The sequence below is a fragment of the Prionailurus viverrinus genome, chromosome A2 (genome assembly GCF_022837055.1).
Source record: "Prionailurus viverrinus isolate Anna chromosome A2, UM_Priviv_1.0, whole genome shotgun sequence".
Taxonomy (NCBI): domain Eukaryota; kingdom Metazoa; phylum Chordata; class Mammalia; order Carnivora; family Felidae; genus Prionailurus; species Prionailurus viverrinus.
The window spans coordinates 6401888-6419037 of NC_062562.1; the positions used below are offsets into that span (position 1 = coordinate 6401888).

Here is a 17150-nt window from a genome sequence, read left to right on the forward strand (position 1 = left end):
CAATGAAAGGAACCAAGGCTTGCAGAAGTGATTGGTTCCAGAGCTGGGGCAGAGAATATACAAGCTGAGCCTGGAATATCTTGTGGTGCCAGGAGGTAGGAAGTGCTCAAATAAAAAGGATGAGAGCATGTAGAAAGGGCACAGAAGCCAACCTGTGAAAGAGCTCCCAGTGGCCAAATTTGGAACAATGTGCACAACAAAATAATGATAGTATCGGACTATAAACAGAAGAAAACAAATATCTTTGAGCCCTGCTGGTATCAATAAATAATTGAATATATAGGGGCGCCTGGGTGGCTCAGTCGGTTAAGCATCCGACTTTGGCTCAGGTCATGATATCACGATTTGCAGATTCGAGCCCCACATCGGGCTCTGTGCTGACAGTGTAGAGCCTGGACCTTGCTTCAGACTCTGTGTCTCCCTCTCACTCTGCCCCTCCCCCACTCACATTCTGTCTCTCTCAAAACTAAATAAACATTAAAAAAAATTTTTTTTAATAATTTAATACATAAATGGGGAGAAGGGACAACTCTTATTTAAAAAAAAAAAATTAATGTTTATTTTTGACAGAGAGAGACAGAGCATGAGCAGGGGCGGGGCAGAGAGAGAGGGAGACACAGAATCTGAAGCAGGCTCCAGGCTCTGAGCTGTCAGCCCAGGGCCTGATGCAGGGCTCGAACTCACAGACCATGAGATCATGACCTGAGCCGAAGTCTGATGCTCAACTGACTGAGCCACCCAGGTGCCCTGGAACAACTCTTTATTACAAAAAGATTCCAGTTAAATGTAGAAGGAAAAAGGGAAATAAATCACCATAGTAAGAACTACTGTAGACCAGAAATACCAATAGATGCTAAGATTGGTGGGCAAAAGTTTAAGCAGAAGTAGGATATTTGCACAGTCTCAAAGTATCTCCCAAAAAGTAATTCATTACGAAAAGGAAAATAGTTGCCTTAACCAATCAATCAAAGTTAATAACATCACGAATGGTAGGCAGACTTTAAGATGGTCCCTAATGATCCTCTTGTCCCAGTATTCACATCTTTGTGTAACCCTTTCCTCTTGAGCATAGACCAGCCCTAGCTTCTGACAAATAGAACATGGTAAAAGTGATGGGATATCACTTCTGAGATTAAGTTGCAAAGAGACTGTGGTTTCTGTTTTGCCTGCTCTCTTGCTTTCTCACTTGCTCATTGATGAAAGCCAGCTGCCTTACGGAGAGGCCCTCAGCCAATAGCTAGTGAGGAACTCTTCTTCAGTCTGTCATCCCCTCAGTAACTAAATCCTTCAGGCAACCACGTGAAGGAGCTTGGGAGTAGATCCTGCTCCAGTCAAGCCTTCAGATGAGACCACAGCCTTTTCTGCTGACACCAGTTAAACTGTGCCTGGATTCCTGACCCATAGAAACTGAAATAATATTAGTGTGAATCCACTAAATTGTGGGATAATTTGTTTTGCAGCAAAAGATGCCTTAATGCAACTAGTAATACACTGCAACATCATTGATCACCTGGTATGATGCACTGAGAAGGGCACATTGTCCCTGGATATCCTTCCCAATAACACATAGCCTCAATCAGATCATGAGAAAAATATCAGACAAACCCTATTACCACAAAATATCAAAATGAGGGACATTCTGCTTTTTGAAAGTATCAAAGGTCATGAAAGACAAGAGAAGACCTACATGTTATGTACTGGAGGAAACTAAGGAGACATGACAATGTGGATCCTGGGAAAGCTGGGGAAATTCTTTTCTAGAGTTTAGTTTAATTAATGGTATTGTACTAATGTTGATTTCCAATTGTATTTACAAATGTTTGATCATTATTCTAAGGCAGGGTTTCTCAGCTTTGGCACAGTTGACATTGGGGCTGGATAATTCTTTGTTGAGGATGCTGTACCTTGTAGAATGTTAAACAACATCCTTGGCTTCTACCTACGAAATGCCAGTAGCATCTCCCTCCCTACCATTTGTGACAACCCCAAATGTCTTAAGACCTTGTCAAATGTCCCCTGGGGAACAAAATCACCCCTGGTGATCTCTGTTTCATTATTTACTTTTTTAAAGATTTTATTTTTAAGCAAACTCTATACACAATGTGGGGTTTGAATTCATGACCCCAAGAGCAAGAGTCACATGCTCCATCGACTAAGCCAGTCAGGTGCCCTACCTCTGTTCTATTATTATGTAAGATGTTAATATAAGAGATGGCTGGGTAAAGAGTATATGAAAAATCTACACTATTTTTGCAACTCTGCACTAAGTTGAAAATCATCTCTTTTTTTGAGAGAGACAGATTTTTAGGTAGACTCCATGCTCATTGTAGAGCCAGACGTGGGGTTCAATTCCATGAGCCATGAGATCATGACCTGAGCCAAAATCAAGTTGGATGCTTAACCGACTGAACCGCCCAGGCACCCCTGATATTATTTCTTATCCTCATTTGCATATGGAGAAGCTGAAGCACAGAGGTTAAGTAATTTGTTCAAGGTCATAGCAAATGGAGGGCTGGGCTTTGAACCAAAGTAATCTGGCTCCTTAATGCTCTTAACCTACTACATCCTGTCTCAGGTTCCTTGTAGACATATTTCCCTGTATTTCATATCACTGTGCCCCATTCTTTTTAATGGTCACATGGGTCTAGTTCCAGATGAACTATCATCGTACTCTTCCCTGTTGGTGTCTGTGCCTCTCATATCTGTCTCCAGCCCGTCCTCAGGCACCTCCTCAGTGTCCCACAGGTGCACACTCAACTTTAAATGGATTCAAACCGAGCTCACCATCATCCTATCGGCGGGTCCTCCTGTGTCCCTAGCTAAGTGGTAATGCCAACACCCACCAGTCACCCAGGACAGAGGCAAGAGCCAGACTGAGAGGCAAGAACCTAAGTAAAGTAGGTTCCAAAGGAAGTAGAAGATGTTTGGGTCAGTGGCATCGGACAGGGTTAGCCTTGCCCCCCCCCCCTCAAAAAAAAAAAAAGAGAGAGAGAGAGAGAGAGAGAGAGAGAGGTGGGAAGATAGCTTTGGACATCTGGAGAAAGCAGGTGGGTAGAGGGAGGATGGAGGAGCCAAATTTAGGCTTCTGGGCTCTTCGCGGCTCATCACCAAGGCGACCACGTCGCTATGGCAACAACTAAGGCAGCACCAACTCTTTCAAATACCTCGTGGGCTGCCGTCACCCCCAAACCACCCAGGCACTTCCGCATGGGGGTTTGCGGGAACAGTTTAGGAAGGCGGGATACTGACGCAGGGACCAATCGGATGGGGCCTGTGGCGAAGGACGCAAAAGATGGGGTCGGGACTTCTTTGTAGCTCGCCAAAGGGCGTTGAGAAGGACGGGCTCCTTTCCCTTCTCTACCAGTTAGGGGCCGAGTGAGGAAGGGGGCGGGACCGGGGTGAGGCCGTACGGGGGCGGGACCCAGGTAAAATGAGGGGAGGATCCGCCCAGTCTTGGTGCTACCCAATAGGAGGCCAGAACACCTCTCCGGACTGTTGGGGTGCCCAATGAGCATCGTCGCCAGGCCCCGATGCGAGGAGCTCCGAGCCAATCGGCGGCGGCGGTGGGTGGGCGCGGGCGGCATAGGCGGTGCGGCGGAGGCGGAGCGGGCGCTGCGGCAGGAGGGAAGATGGCGGACGAAGAGAAGCTGCCGCCCGGCTGGGAGAAGCGCATGAGCCGCAGCTCAGGTGCCGCGGGGGTCGGGGCTGGGGCGGGGCCGCGCGGGCCCGCGGAAGCAGGGCTCGAGCTCGCCCCTCGGGCGCAGCGCCGCCGCCCGATTCCCGTGGGGTCTTGGCTTCTCCGCGTCTTCCCAGGGTAACGGCCCGGGCCCGCCCCGTGGGGGCTGCGAACCTCTGGAGCGGGGATGCCGGAGGAAACTGAGGCAAGGGGCGGGCCCGGAGAGACCCTGCGCGCTTCCGGGGGGGTAAAGGGCCCGTGATTCCGCAGCAGTCCCCCGGGTGATGGCCCTAGCCCTGCCCATCCGGCTGACACCTTTTGGCCTAATGCACCTGACGTCCCCGGGGAACGCCTGTGCACCCCGCTGGGCCCGGGGGACACTCCTGGGGAAGGACACCCCAACCCCATGCTCAGGGCGTGGCTCCAGGGTGGTGCTCGGCCTCGGGTGCACAGCCTATTCCTGCCATCCCCACCTAATGCTGAGTCTGCGATATCCTCTCGGTGGTGTTCTGCCTCAGGATGGTCCCTGTGCTGGGAGCCCGATTTCAGGCTTATCCACAATAATAATATCAATAACAGGGCGCGTTCATCTCACCGTCCAGCATTGTGCCAGGTGTTTTAAGTGTGTTCTGTCTCTCGCTCTCTGAATGACCACAACTGTAGGAGGTAGGTAGTTACTATCCCCATTTTGCAGGTGAGAAAACTGAGGTCGGGAAACTTAAGGAACTCACCCAAGGTCATTCATTCCAGGGGGGCAGGGGCTAGATTAGAACCCAGGCAGTCTGACTGCAGAGCCCCCCCTGCCCTTGTCACCGCAAACTCCTGAGGATCAGGCCCAGCATTTCACTGCACCGCCTCCATAACCCATAAAAATTGCAGTCACAGTTATTTCTGTTAATTGAATGCCAGGCACTCTGGTGACCGCTTCACGTGTATCGTCACTATTCTCCACATTAACCCCATGAAGTTATGTCCTTATTCTTTCGCTTCACTCCCTCTTTTCAGATGAGAAAACCGAGGTTCGGGGGGATAGAGGCCGTTGCCAAGGTTTTAGAGTCGGTCAGTGGCTCAGCTCTCACCCAGCCTGCTCCAGCCCTGCTCTGTGGCTGCAACCTCGTGATGAATCTGATGCTCGGCCCAGTTCTGGGCCCCCTCTCTTGCCTTTTCTGCCTGCCCCCTCCCTCCCTGATGGTCTTCCTCAGGGGTGACAGTCAGCTCTTCCTGGTGCAGGGTGCAAGTTGTCCACGCAGCCCAGGCCAAATGTCAGCCCCCGGAATGGTGCCTGGGCTCTACTGGGTCCTACTTCAGTCTTCTTCTTTGCAGCCTTCACTCCTTCATGCTCCTCAGGCCCTGGGTAATGTCTGGCCCCCAGCCGTGCCGGTCCCTAGTTGTGCAGCACTGTGCACCGAGTACGGATTAAGAAGAGAGCTTTTGTGTTTGACACCCTGGGTGTAATTCCTGCCTCCAACCCGGTGTTCCTGGAGCAGAGTGTATACTCAGGAAGCGTTACCAAAGATGGGGAAAGGGAGGCCTCGTTTTTGTCGTCTCTAAAATGGAGGTTATAGCTATCACACTCTTCAGGTGTACCGGCCACTATCCTGAGCATGTTACAGATGCGAACCCATTCCCTTCGAACAGCCCGACAGGCGGGTACCGGTGTCTCCATTTTATGCGTTGAGAACGTGGAGGCCCGGGGAGGGGAGTTCATCCAGTGAGTGACAGAGCCAGATTTGGACAGGCAGTCTGGCTGCCGAATACGTGCTCCGGTCCGCTCCGTGTCCCCCTGGCTTCCTCTCTTCTGTCACCCTGGGTTATTTTCCTCCTTGAAGTTAGCAATAACTAGAGTTGTGATGTTGTCTTATTTGCTTGTCTGGTGCCTCTCTGCCCCCACCTAGAATGTTAGCTCCCTGAGGGGCCAGTGGCACGTGGTGTAGGACACAGTGGATTTGCTGCATGAAGGCATCCCATCGGCCAGTCCCTTATCTTGGCCTCAGGGTGGCGTCCTGTGAGCAGGTCCCAGCTGAATTCCTCCCCCCCCCCCCCCCCACCCCAGGCAGGGTGTACTACTTTAATCACATCACTAACGCCAGCCAGTGGGAGCGGCCGAGTGGCAACAGCAGCAGCGGCGGCAAAAATGGACAGGGCGAGCCCACCAGGGTCCGATGCTCACACCTGCTCGTCAAGCACAGCCAGTCACGGCGGCCCTCGTCCTGGCGGCAGGAGAAGATCACCAGGACCAAGGAGGAGGCCCTGGAGCTGATTAATGGTGAGCAGGGCTGGAAACGGGTTGTGGGGGGGTGTGGAGGGGTCTCCACTCCTTGGGGGCCAGAGCTGGCCTTGTGGAAATCACCCCAGCTAATTCAGCCGTCAGCGTTGGCTGACACAGAAGTGCTTCTACCCGACCTGAGCCTCGCCCACCCATCTGTCTCTCCTTTTTCTTTCTCTCTGGCACTGGGAGGGTGAGCCAGGTTAGGAAGGGAGGGCCCAGCCTTGGGAGCTGGCAGACCCGGGTTCAGATGGTAGCCATGCCCCATAAGCTCTGTGACCTTGGGGGACTTGTGCAACCTCCTTTGAGACTCAGTTTTCACCTCTGTAAAATGGGCACCGTCACACACCTGCCTCTGAGGCCCATGGTGAGGATTCAGTGAGGTGAGAGTGTTTGGTGCACAGTGGGCCCTTGGCCAGTGGGAGTTATTGTTGCTGGTAATGTCATCGATCAGGGTTCTGGGGCACATATGTGGGTGGGTCAGGAGAGAGGTTGGAAAGGTAGCAGCTTAGAACTTGCTAGCAGACTTCGGTTAATTAATTCTGCCCTGAGAGAAGAGGCTGTTCCTGTCTCTGTTCCATGGTTCCTCCATGGTCTAAGCAGTAGTGAGCAGACAGACTTTCTCTTAAAAGGTCAGGTAATAACTAGTTTAGGTTTTGCAGGCATACGGCTCTGCTTTGTAACTGATAGCAGCTTGAGATAATACGTAAACAAACGACTGTGTATGTGCCAATAAAACTTTATTTACAAAAGCAGAACTTAGCTGATTAGGGGCCATAAGTTGTAAACCCTGGTGTAGAGCTGCTGGGTATGGCCGCCCCTCCCCACACAAGGCTGTTTTCACTTAAATTAACTAAAACTAATATTAGAGACTATTCCTTACACTGGCTGCACTTCAGGTGTTCAGTAGCCACATGTGGCCAGCGGCTGCCATCTTAGCGCAGATAGAAAACATTTCTATCCTTACGGCAAGTTCTTTTGGGTGGTGCCGGTCTGGATCTCGTGTGTGGTTTTATCATCCATCCAGGCTCTGCCACCGCAGACCCCAGACCCCTCCTGGCCTGCTCTTACCCCATATAACCAGTGCCTTACCCAGACCCAGACAGCCTGGGTTCCCATCTGGCTTTGCCCCAGCCCTGGCTCTATGACTTTGAGAAAGTTACTTAACATCTCTGAACCTGTCTTTTGACTTGTAAAATGAGTATTTTGACCATGGAACCTATCTCCTAGGGTAGTTGTGAGCACTCTGACCTAATGCAGTAAAGCCTGAATAACAGTTCCTGGTGTCCAGGAAATGTTCTCTGGTTGCTGGCGGTCATTAGGGTGGTTGTTATTAGCCCAGGCCTGGCCAAGTGCACACTTGGTCAGTATTGGCTGTTTTACTATCCCATCCCAGTATTTGGCCTATAGGATATTACTTACCCAAACCCCCCCCCCCCCCCCCCCCCCGCACGGTGTCTAGCACGATCCATGCATGGCCCCTGTGAGCCTCCTACCTCAGCATTATAGAGAGGAGCAGAGTTCATGCACAGAATCTGGACTGAGCTCCGTGAAGGCAGGGACTGGCTTTCTTCCCACCACATTCCCAGCGTTCAACACACAGCCTGGCCTAGAGTCCCTGCTCACAGCATTGTTTCGGGAAGCAGCGGGAAGCGAGAAGGATTCCTAGCAGAGGAAATGGCAGAACTAAAGGCCTAGGGCAAGGCTGTAGCCAGGACTCTGGGGAAAGACCCTTCAAGGGCATGTCCCAGCCAGGTTGAGGAGGGCTCTGAATGAGTTGAAGAGTTTGGGTCCTTTCTGGAGCCGGCAGGAAACACCCGGCTCCATGTGCCTGGGGGCTGGGCCTGTGACGCTTTGCTTTCAGGAGAGAGCTGTGTGGCTGGAGGGTGAAGGGCCGGGGAGGCCGGGGGTGCCCGGAGCCCAGCTGGTTGGGTCTAGCAGTGAGCGACGAGGGGGGGTCTGCCCGCCTCAGGGGAAGCAGAGGAAGTAGGTGGGGAAAGCCCAGAGAATCACGAGGGGACTTCTCGAGTCCTCCCAGCTCAAATGGTCCCTGTCCTGAGGCTTTTGGAGCCACGAGAGTGGGCAAGAGGTAATAGGCATTTGGAGATCGAGTGACAGGAGGTGCCACCACTGGCGGAGGGGACTCGGGAAGGGGCGCAGTCCGGGGAGGGACTCCTGAAATCTGAGGAGCCCGAGGAAGAGCTGTTGGGGGCAACTGCGAGAGGGTCCAGGTTCAGCAGAGCACCCAGGCCAGAGAGGGAGACCCTTGGGACGATCCTGGCGAGAGATGGCAGGAGGCTGAGGCAGGTGGGCACGGGGAGATCTGAGCGCAGCTTGGAAGGAAGGCTGTCACACCCTGGGGACTGCCTGGGAGGGGCAGGTGAGGGTGCCTCCCCGTCTCCAGGAGGGACGAGTGTGTGCCTGGTGGGCTGATACTGTGGTGGGAGCGGGGGGGGCGGGTGCTGAGGTCAGCTTAGGCCTTGGCGAAGGGGTAACTGGGCGGTGCTCCCAGGAAGCAGCCGGGCTCTGGGGCCTAACCTTAAGTTGGCGCAGACTCCGGGGTGTTAGCAGGGGCTGGCTGCACGTACCTGCACGGATGGCCTGGGGGCCCTGCAGCTCCAAGCAGTGTGACCTGCTGGGCCAGGGAGCGGTGAGGGGAGCAGATTCTGGAGAGTTGAGAAGGCAGAATCAGGAGGACTGGGTAACGGATTAGTTGGGTGGGAGTAGGGTAAGGTCAGAAGCAGTGTGGCCCGTCCCGGAGTCACACGGAGATGGAGCCTGGTGCCAGCTGTGAGGCCTTGAGCAAGTGTCTTTATTCTCTGAGCCTCAGCTGCATCATCTGTAGAATGGAGACAGGATGGCCTGAGATACAGGGGCCGACAGCTGACTGGCCAGCAGAGCACTGGGCTCAGTGCCTGGCGCTTGCTGTCCCCACACGACCCCCGTCACTCGGGCACGCACGGCCGGGTGCGGAGGTCTAGGCAGGGGCTCGGGAGCCTGGTGCGCTCAGCGTGCAGACCCTCCGGTGACCCTGGCCTGCTGACTCGGCGTCTTGGAGCGGGGCTGGGACAGGCTCCCGGGGGGTCGTTAGGAGAGCGCAGTGAGATGGCCCAGGCCGCGGTGCGCTTCGTAACCAGACGCTCGGGTGTGCCATGCCAGCAAGCTTGGGGTGTCGGGGCCCGGTTTTCTCTTCGTGAAGGTGGATGTTCCCTGCGTCCTGGGCTCGGTCCGGGTGATCAGGAGATCAGGATTTGGGGTTGACTCTCACCAGTACGCATTTAGATCCGGCGCTCCCCCACTGCCCCGAGGGGACGGGCTGCCCGCAGTAAGAACCAGTGTCCGCATTTTCTGCTGAGGCACCTTTTCCCAGTGTCGGCTCCACTGCAGCTGCTGGGCTACGGCCAGGCCCTGTCAGGGATCTGAGGACCAGCTGCCTGTCATTGCCAGTGTCCTTGTGTAAGGAGGCCGGGCTGTGGAGAAGCCCTCTCCACCTGCTCCCCGTCCCTGAAGGTCCCAGGGAGGCCCCGGTGTGAGCAGCAGTCCCCTCAAACATACTCACACCCGGGGTCTGAGGGTCAGTGAGCACCTTTGACCTAGTGTCCCCACACAAGGTCAGTGACTCAGGAGCATTGCAGGGGCTGGCTGCATGTACCTGCATGGATGGCCTGGGGGCCTTGCAGCTCCGAGTAGTGTGACCTCACGGGCCAGGGAGGGGTGACGGGAGCAGATTCTGGAGAGTTGAGAAGGCAGAATCAGGAGGACTGGGTAATGGATTAGTTAGGTGTGGGGTGGGTGCTGGCTTCAGGCTGGGTCTCTGGCCTCTCTGGGCTCCTCCTTCTGGATCTTGGGTCTTGTGGGACAGCAGACCTAATCCTGTCACCTTTTTCTCTGTCCAGGCCCCTTCCCTAGTTTGTCCCTGAACCTTTTTAGAGTCAGAGGCCACCCCATTATTCACTCACTTTCACCTAAGTGATTATGGTGTATTAGCTCGGGGTGTTCTAACAGAATACCACAGACTAGGTATTTATTTGCTATAGTTCTGGGGCTGGAAGTCTGGGACGAAGGTTCTTTTTTTTTCTTTTTTTTTTTTAATGTTTGTTTATTTTTTTTAATTAAATTTTTTTTTTTAACATTTATTCATTTTTTTTTTTTTTTTTTTTAATTTTTTTTTTTTTTTTTTCAACGTTTTTATTTTATTTTTGGGACAGAGAGAGACAGAGCATGAACGGGGGAGGGGCAGAGAGAGAGGGAGACACAGACTCGGAAACAGGCTCCAGGCTCCGAGCCATCAGCCCAGAGCCTGACGCGGGGCTCGAACTCACGGACCGTGAGATCGTGACCTGGCTGAAGTCGGACGCTTAACCGACTGCGCCACCCAGGCGCCCCGACATTTATTCATTTTTGAGACAGAGAGAGACAGAGCATGAACGGGGGAAGGTCAGAGAGAGAGGGAGACACAGAATCCAAAACAGGCTCCAGGCTCTGAGCTGTCAGCACAGAGCCGACGCGGGGCTCAAACTCACGGACTGCGAGATCATGACCTGAGCCGAAGTCGGACGCCCAACCGACTGAGCCACCCAGGCGCCCCAATGTTTGTTTATTTTTGAGAAAGAGCGTTAGCAGAGAGAGAGGGAGACACAGAATTTGAAGCAGGCTCTGGGCTCTAAGCTGTCAGCACAGAGCCCAATGCGGGGCTTGAACCCACAAACCGTGAGATCATGACCTGAGCTGAAATCAGACACTCAACTGACTGAGCCACCCAGGCACCCCTGAGATGAAGGTTCTGACCAATCCAGTTTCTGGCAAAGACTCTTCCTGGCTTGGAGACAACTGCCTTCTCGCCGCGCGCTCATGTGGCCTTTCCTTGGCGTGTGCACGTGTGGAGAGAGAGACGGAGCTCTCTGGTGTCTCTTCTTATAAGGACACTAATCCTATGGGATCAGGGGCCTCCCCTGTGACTTCATTTAACCTTAATTACTTGCATGAAGGCCCATCTCCAAATACAGTCACATTGGGGGTTGAAGCTTCAACATATGAATTTGGGGGGACACAATTCAGTCCCTGACATATGGACTGACAAGTAGTAACTGTCAGGCTTGTTTCACCCCAGCCACTGTTCCAGCAGTAACTACCCCTCCTGGTAGCCCTTCTGGTGGGAGCTGCTATAATCAGCCCATTTTATAGGCCAGGCAAGTAAGGCTCCGAGAGGCAGTCACCCCCACAGAGGGTCACAGAGCTCAGGATGGGAAGAACTGAGGTCTGAAAGCAACAGTTGGGGTCCAGAGTTTACCCTCCTTAGCCTCAGAGACGCACTGAGCCGGCCAGCCCATGATCTGTCAGCAGCGACAGGTGCCCTGCTGTCGTGCACACAGTTTCCGGGGCTCCTGATCTGCCCTTCCTGAAGCAGGTGGAAGTTCCCCACTCCAGACTGGGAGGTCCTTGAGAGGCTGCCCCTGGGTCTGCCTCGCTCTCAACTGGAGCCCCTTTGGATGGGTGCCGTCTTGGTGAGGGGTGTTGATGTGGGCAGGTTAGGCCAGGGCGTTGCCAGGCGGGCAGGGGAGGGTTTCCTTTTTACCCTCTCTTGAGCATTTGGATCTGAGATGCACAAAAAAAAGACACGAGGTTCCAGCATTTCTGCCTGAAGAGCTGAGGGGGATCCCTCTCCCTCCTTCCCCGTGGCCTGTTTCTGTCTCATTTATTCATGAATTTCTTCAGCATTAGCACCTGTTCTGTGCACAGAGCTGGGAACTGGGAACCCAGCAGTGAGCAAGGCCAACTCAGCCCTGCCCTCTCAGTATGAGGTGACTGACAGACCACAGACAGGACATTGGTAAACGCACGGAGGCTTCCTCATGCAGTGGGGGTCTTAAGAAAGTCTCCTCAGTGAGGCCAGAGGACAGCAGACAGGAGGAGACCATTAAGCAAAGGCCTTGAGGTGCTGGGGGCAGGGCAGGACTGGGAGGGGCGTCATGGGGGATGGGGTAATACTGAGCTGAGGGGATGCACAGGGTTCTGAGGGTTCCCTTGCATCTTGGCTTGTGGGCCAGACTCCTGAAGGCCAACTTCTAGAAAGGGGAGATTGGAAAGGAGTGTTTTGTTTTTAATTTTTTTGTTTAACATTTACTTATTGTTGAAAGACAGAGCACGAGCAGGGGAGGAGCAGAGACAGAGAGGGAGACACAGAATCTGAAGCAGGCTCCAGGCTCCGAGCTGTCAGCACAGAGCCCGACGCGGGGCTCGAACTCATGGACTGTGAGATCATGACCTGAGCTGAAGTCGGACACTTAACCGACAGAGCCACCCAGGCGCCCCTGTTTTGTTTTGTTTTGTCACTTAAGGCTCCTGTCCAAGCAGAATGTTTTCTGAGAGTTGGCTGGCCAGGGAAAGATTTGGGTGCTGTGAATGGTGGCAGGTAAAAGCTTGGCTTTTATTAGATTTTTAGGCTGCTTTCAGTGTATGTGTACCTTGGCCAGGCCGTCTAGTCTCAGGGATCCCTGTTGACTCACGGCCCCAGCTGCTGGAGGATGTGGCAAGGAGGGGCTCGCCCTGGGCTGGGGGGCTGGGCCTGGCCCTGCAGGTGCGGGGCCTGTGCGGACATTTATGCTTCCCGGAGGCAGGCAGGTACAGCGGGGAGCACCGCGCTCCGGATTCTCCAGCCAGCGTATTGGGGTCCACACAGAAAGGAAAGGAGGCAGAATCTTGAGGCTGCCCAGGTGAGACAAGGAACGATAAGCAGAAGTCCAGGGAATGGAGAAGGAGGCCTGTGTTCGTGATGTCCGGTTCAGCTTGGATCACGGATGGACGCAGCTGGCACAGGGGGCCCCCTAGCCACCCCAGGGACGTGTTCGACCACACCAGGGCGGTACAGGCAGAGGCCACCACAGCCTACAGGGGGTGGGACTTGTGTGACATCGGCGAGCCTTTCTGACCAGGCAGCGTATCACACTGACGACCGGACCAGACTGAGACGTGCGGGCGAGGGAGACCAGGGATGGGCAGATCAGACAGAAATAGGGGTAGCGTTCTCACTGGGATGCACAGCCCTCACAGAAGGGAGAATTGTGACAGCAAGTGACATTTGTCAAGGTCCCCGTGCCGGGCACCGTGCTGTGTGTCACTGTGGCCTGCTGGAAAGTGGCTAATGGTTCAGAGGCAAAGGGATGGTCAGGACATGACGAGAGTGACAGGAACACGGGACAGGCAGGGTGGTGGGGACAGCCGTGGAAGCAGCCAGGCAGATCAGGTTCCAGGACATCGGTTGCTGCCTTGACGTGCAGCAAGATGGAATGATACGTGTGTGGTCATGGTTGTGTATTTTGGTCGTGGTCCTCGCAAAGTCTGCACTAGCTCAGCGTCAGGCAGATGGCCCTGCCTGGGTCTCTGGGCTTCAGTGCACGAGAGAGAGATTAATCAGCAGTGTCTCTGGCGCTCAGACAGGATCAGTGGAGGGAGTGTCACGGTGGTGTTCAGAAACGCACTGGCAGGTAGGACAGGTGATCCTCACCTGCGGTGTGGGCTGGGTGGGTGTGTGAAATGTCCCCAGGGGAGTAGCTGTCAGGGAAGCCACGTGGGAGCAGCTCAAGGTGAAGGGCCATTCTGGTGGTCTGGGGCTGGATGTCCTGGGGGCCCCGCCCAGTGGGTGCACCTGCGGTGGGGTGGGGGGTGGTGGTGATGCAGGGACCAGACTAGCAGGAACACTCACTCATGTGCCAGGCCAGCTGGTTGGAGCAGGAGGGAGGCTCCTGGCTGCAGGAGCTCCTGCCTGGACTCCAGAGCGACTGGGGGCTCCTCCCCACGGTGCACACACAATCCTCCCGCGCGCTCTGCGCCCCACACGTGAGTCACCCAGGTGCGCTGTGCTGCCCCCGGCCTCCCTGTCCCCACAGGGAGAATCGGCGCCCAGTGGAGACAGTTCGCACCCCACAGCGGGTGAATCCAATGCCTGGTACCAACACATCCTTTAGGGGCAGCTGGGGGAACTGTGTCAGCCACCTCTGGGGCCATAGTCGACGTGAACAACACGTGTCCCACCTAAGCTGCCTTGTGGTCTCTTCACAATGCCCCAGTGAGCAGCCTGGACCTTCATCCCGCTTTCTATACATTGGACAACTGAGGCCCAGGGGCTGAGGAGTTAGCCGGCTCCTGTGGCAGAGCTGGCCTGGTCTCCCAGGCTCCTCCCTTTCTCCTAAAAGTCTCTAGAAAGTTTCCCCATCCCTGTCCCCGGGGGATCTTGGACTGGGTGGGAGGGGGAGCCTGGGTCCCAGCATCTCTCTTCAATGTCAGCCCAGCCTTCTGCTGTCCTCCCCGATGTATGTGTGCAGGGTAGGAAGAGGTCATGCTGTGTTCATGTCCCGTTTGTGGGGGGAGGCGGTGGAAGTGACAGCGGGGGTGGAAGAATGGGGGCGAGCCCAGCATGGCTGTCGAGGCCACTGCAGGGCCAGGGTGTGCACACATGTGGAAGGCACTGTTTCTTGGACAGTGTGACTGCACACACGTCGGGGGTGGGGAGGCGTTCGTGGATGTGTGTGAGGCCAGTGTTCACATGTGCATGTGTGCAAGGTAGGGCAGGGGTTGCATGCCGCCCTCCATCTGGAGCCCTCCACCTCGTCCCGGCCTGCCTTTGACGCGCCGTCTCCTTGTGTGTCCCTGTTTCGTGTATGTCTACAGGCTACATCCAGAAGATCAAGTCAGGAGAGGAAGACTTTGAATCTCTGGCCTCACAGTTCAGCGACTGCAGCTCGGCCAAGGCCAGGGGAGACCTGGGTGCCTTCAGCAGAGGTGCGCAAGGAATGGGCACTGCCGAGCTCTGGGGGGGCTTCTGTCCCATCAGTGGGGGTCCCCTAGCCAGGTAGAGGTTGGGAGGGGTGGTCCCTGCTGCAGAAGCCTTGAGGCTCCACCAGGTGGCAGCACAATCCCTCAAGCTTCAGTGGTTGCCCTGCTTGGGGATGGCTGGGCCACAGAGCCTCCTGCCTGGTGTCCTTCAGTCCTGGGGTGGGGGGGTTGGTCTGCGTGTCTCTGTGCAGTTGTCCCCATCAGGGACCCAGTAAGGTAGGTACTCTTCTCCTGTTGGGGGTATAAGGCTGAGTCCCCTGAGCGCCCCAGGGCCTGTCCCCTAGAATGCCCCTCCCAACACCACCTTCAGGAGTGGGGACAGCAGGAGAGAAGGAGGAGGGTGAGGGGAGGGTAGCAGCCCTGGCTTTAGGCCTGTCTGGCTCAGGCAGTGCAACAGGAGGAACAGAGGAGATCAGCCACCACCCCCTCCTGTTCCTCCTCTCCCCCTCCATACTGGGGTCTGCAGAGCATCAGGGCCGGGCCAGAGATGGGGTGAGGCGGGAGGGGGGCGGTGTTGGCAAGGGGCTGTGAGCTGAGGCAGGCAGGACAGATGATGTGGCGGGGGCTGGGATCGGGAGGCCAAGGGAGGTGAGTTCATCACTGAAATGTGTCTCTAAGTGCACAGCAGCACCTCTGCCTGCCATCCTTCATGCTGTCCTCAGGCTTCCTGGGGCTTCTTAATGGCCCTGCCGCCCCACAGTGACAGGGCCGTAAACTGCGTGATGGATGAGCAAGAGGCTCGGCGCAGGTGGGAGCCCCATCTGCCCGCCCTGCCCGGTCGTGGCCCGTGGCCATGTCTTGACCCCCACGCCCCATCCCTCATGCTTCCCCAGGTCAGATGCAGAAGCCGTTTGAAGACGCCTCCTTTGCACTGCGGACGGGGGAGATGAGCGGGCCCGTGTTCACGGATTCCGGCATCCACATCATCCTGCGCACGGAGTGAGGGGTGTGGGTGGCCCAGGCCCGGCCTGCAGGGTAGGGCGGGGCTAGACGGGTGGCTGGGCCCACGGACCCTGCTGCTCCCTGCTGGCCACCAGGTGCCCCTCCCTGCTAATGTCACAGTATTTATTGTTCCCAAAATGGCCGGGGGTGGGGGAGCTCTTCACCACTGGGGGCTCCCTCTCTGCCCCCAGTTGGGGCTGTCCCTGCCAGACTCCTCTCCCCTTTAGGAATTGACTTCAGAAGGGCGGCTGCGTGGGGAGGCTCCCAGACAGAAGGGGTGGGGGTGACCCGTCCCAAAGAGAAGGCCTAGTCAGCTGAGCTGCCCCCTGCGTCCCCCGACCCAAGTCCAGGATGGGGGCAGGAGGCCCCCGGTTGTTTCTGGTTATGCTATGTTCCTCTATTCAATTGCAAAAAGCACATGCTCCACTTGGGGCCCGGGCCGCCCAGCCGCCTTGGGGCCTCGCTGAGCATCAGTGCAGCACCCCCCTTGCCCTCCATTAAACTTGGAACCACTGCTCTGCTGTCCTGTGTCTCGTTCCCTCCCCGCTGAGGCGAGGGGGCAGCTGTCAGAGTGGCAGTCCTGTTCCGCCGTCCCTAGTGTCCAAGCTGCATTTCCTCCCTGAGAAGCTCCTCTTCATCCTGGGCCCCAGGGGCTCCTAGCGGGGAAGACACCAGTCAGCGCCAGTGGTCCTCGAACTCGGGTGTTCAAGAATGTTCTAGAAGGCAAGAGCAGTGCACTGGCCCCACATCTCTGCATGCAGCAGACCCAGGTGGAGCTGGGGATCTGCAGGGGATCCTTGGAGAGCCAGACTGAAGCCTCCTGCCCCCACTGCGCTGGGTGCCCTCCACACACACACACACACACACACACACACACACACCCATACCCTCCACAGGCCGCTCCTAAATAGAACAGATTACATCCAGCACCCTGATGCCTGCTTCCCTGTTACCACAAATGCTTCTGGCAGGTTGTTCCTGGGTCCTGCCTCCTCCTCAGATGTTGTTACCTTAGCAACACGGAACCGGTGGGAAGGGAGAAGGGCCACTGCCAGGCACCTCTGAGAGCGGGCGTCCCGCCCGGCCCTCTGGAGGAGGGCGTCCCTGGACTGGACCGTGGGTAAAAGGCTGTCCTGGGAGCAGAGGGGATCCCTGTGGCACATCAGGTGGACGCACCTGCCCGGTGGCCTGCGGGTGTGGCCCCCCTGGTTTCCATCACCTCACAGCTGCCCCTGTGCCAGGGCCTAGGCTGCGGGCCCAGTTCATTCAGGGGGTTTGTGGGTTTCACGCACTCTGCCCCCTCAGTTAATGGGAACCAGTCCGGATCGGGGGGGTGGGGGGTGGGGGATGGCAGGCTAGCAGGGCTCAGGGACCTGAGCAAAATAAAGGCCTGCCCAGCCCTACTGACCCCAAGGGAGGCCCCCGAGACTGTGT

At 55.8% G+C, this 17150-nt stretch overlaps 1 protein-coding gene across 1 annotated transcript; it reads left to right on the forward strand.

The window, feature by feature from the left end:
- The first annotated feature begins 3575 nt into the window (after positions 1 to 3575).
- Positions 3576 to 16230, forward strand: PIN1 (peptidylprolyl cis/trans isomerase, NIMA-interacting 1). Its single transcript, XM_047850643.1, has 4 exons — positions 3576 to 3687; positions 5730 to 5942; positions 14610 to 14720; positions 15608 to 16230. The coding sequence occupies exons 1-4, from the start codon at positions 3630 to 3632 to the stop codon at positions 15715 to 15717; spliced, it is 492 nt and encodes a 163-aa protein (XP_047706599.1). The 5' UTR covers positions 3576 to 3629; the 3' UTR covers positions 15718 to 16230.
- The last annotated feature ends 920 nt before the right edge of the window (positions 16231 to 17150 follow it).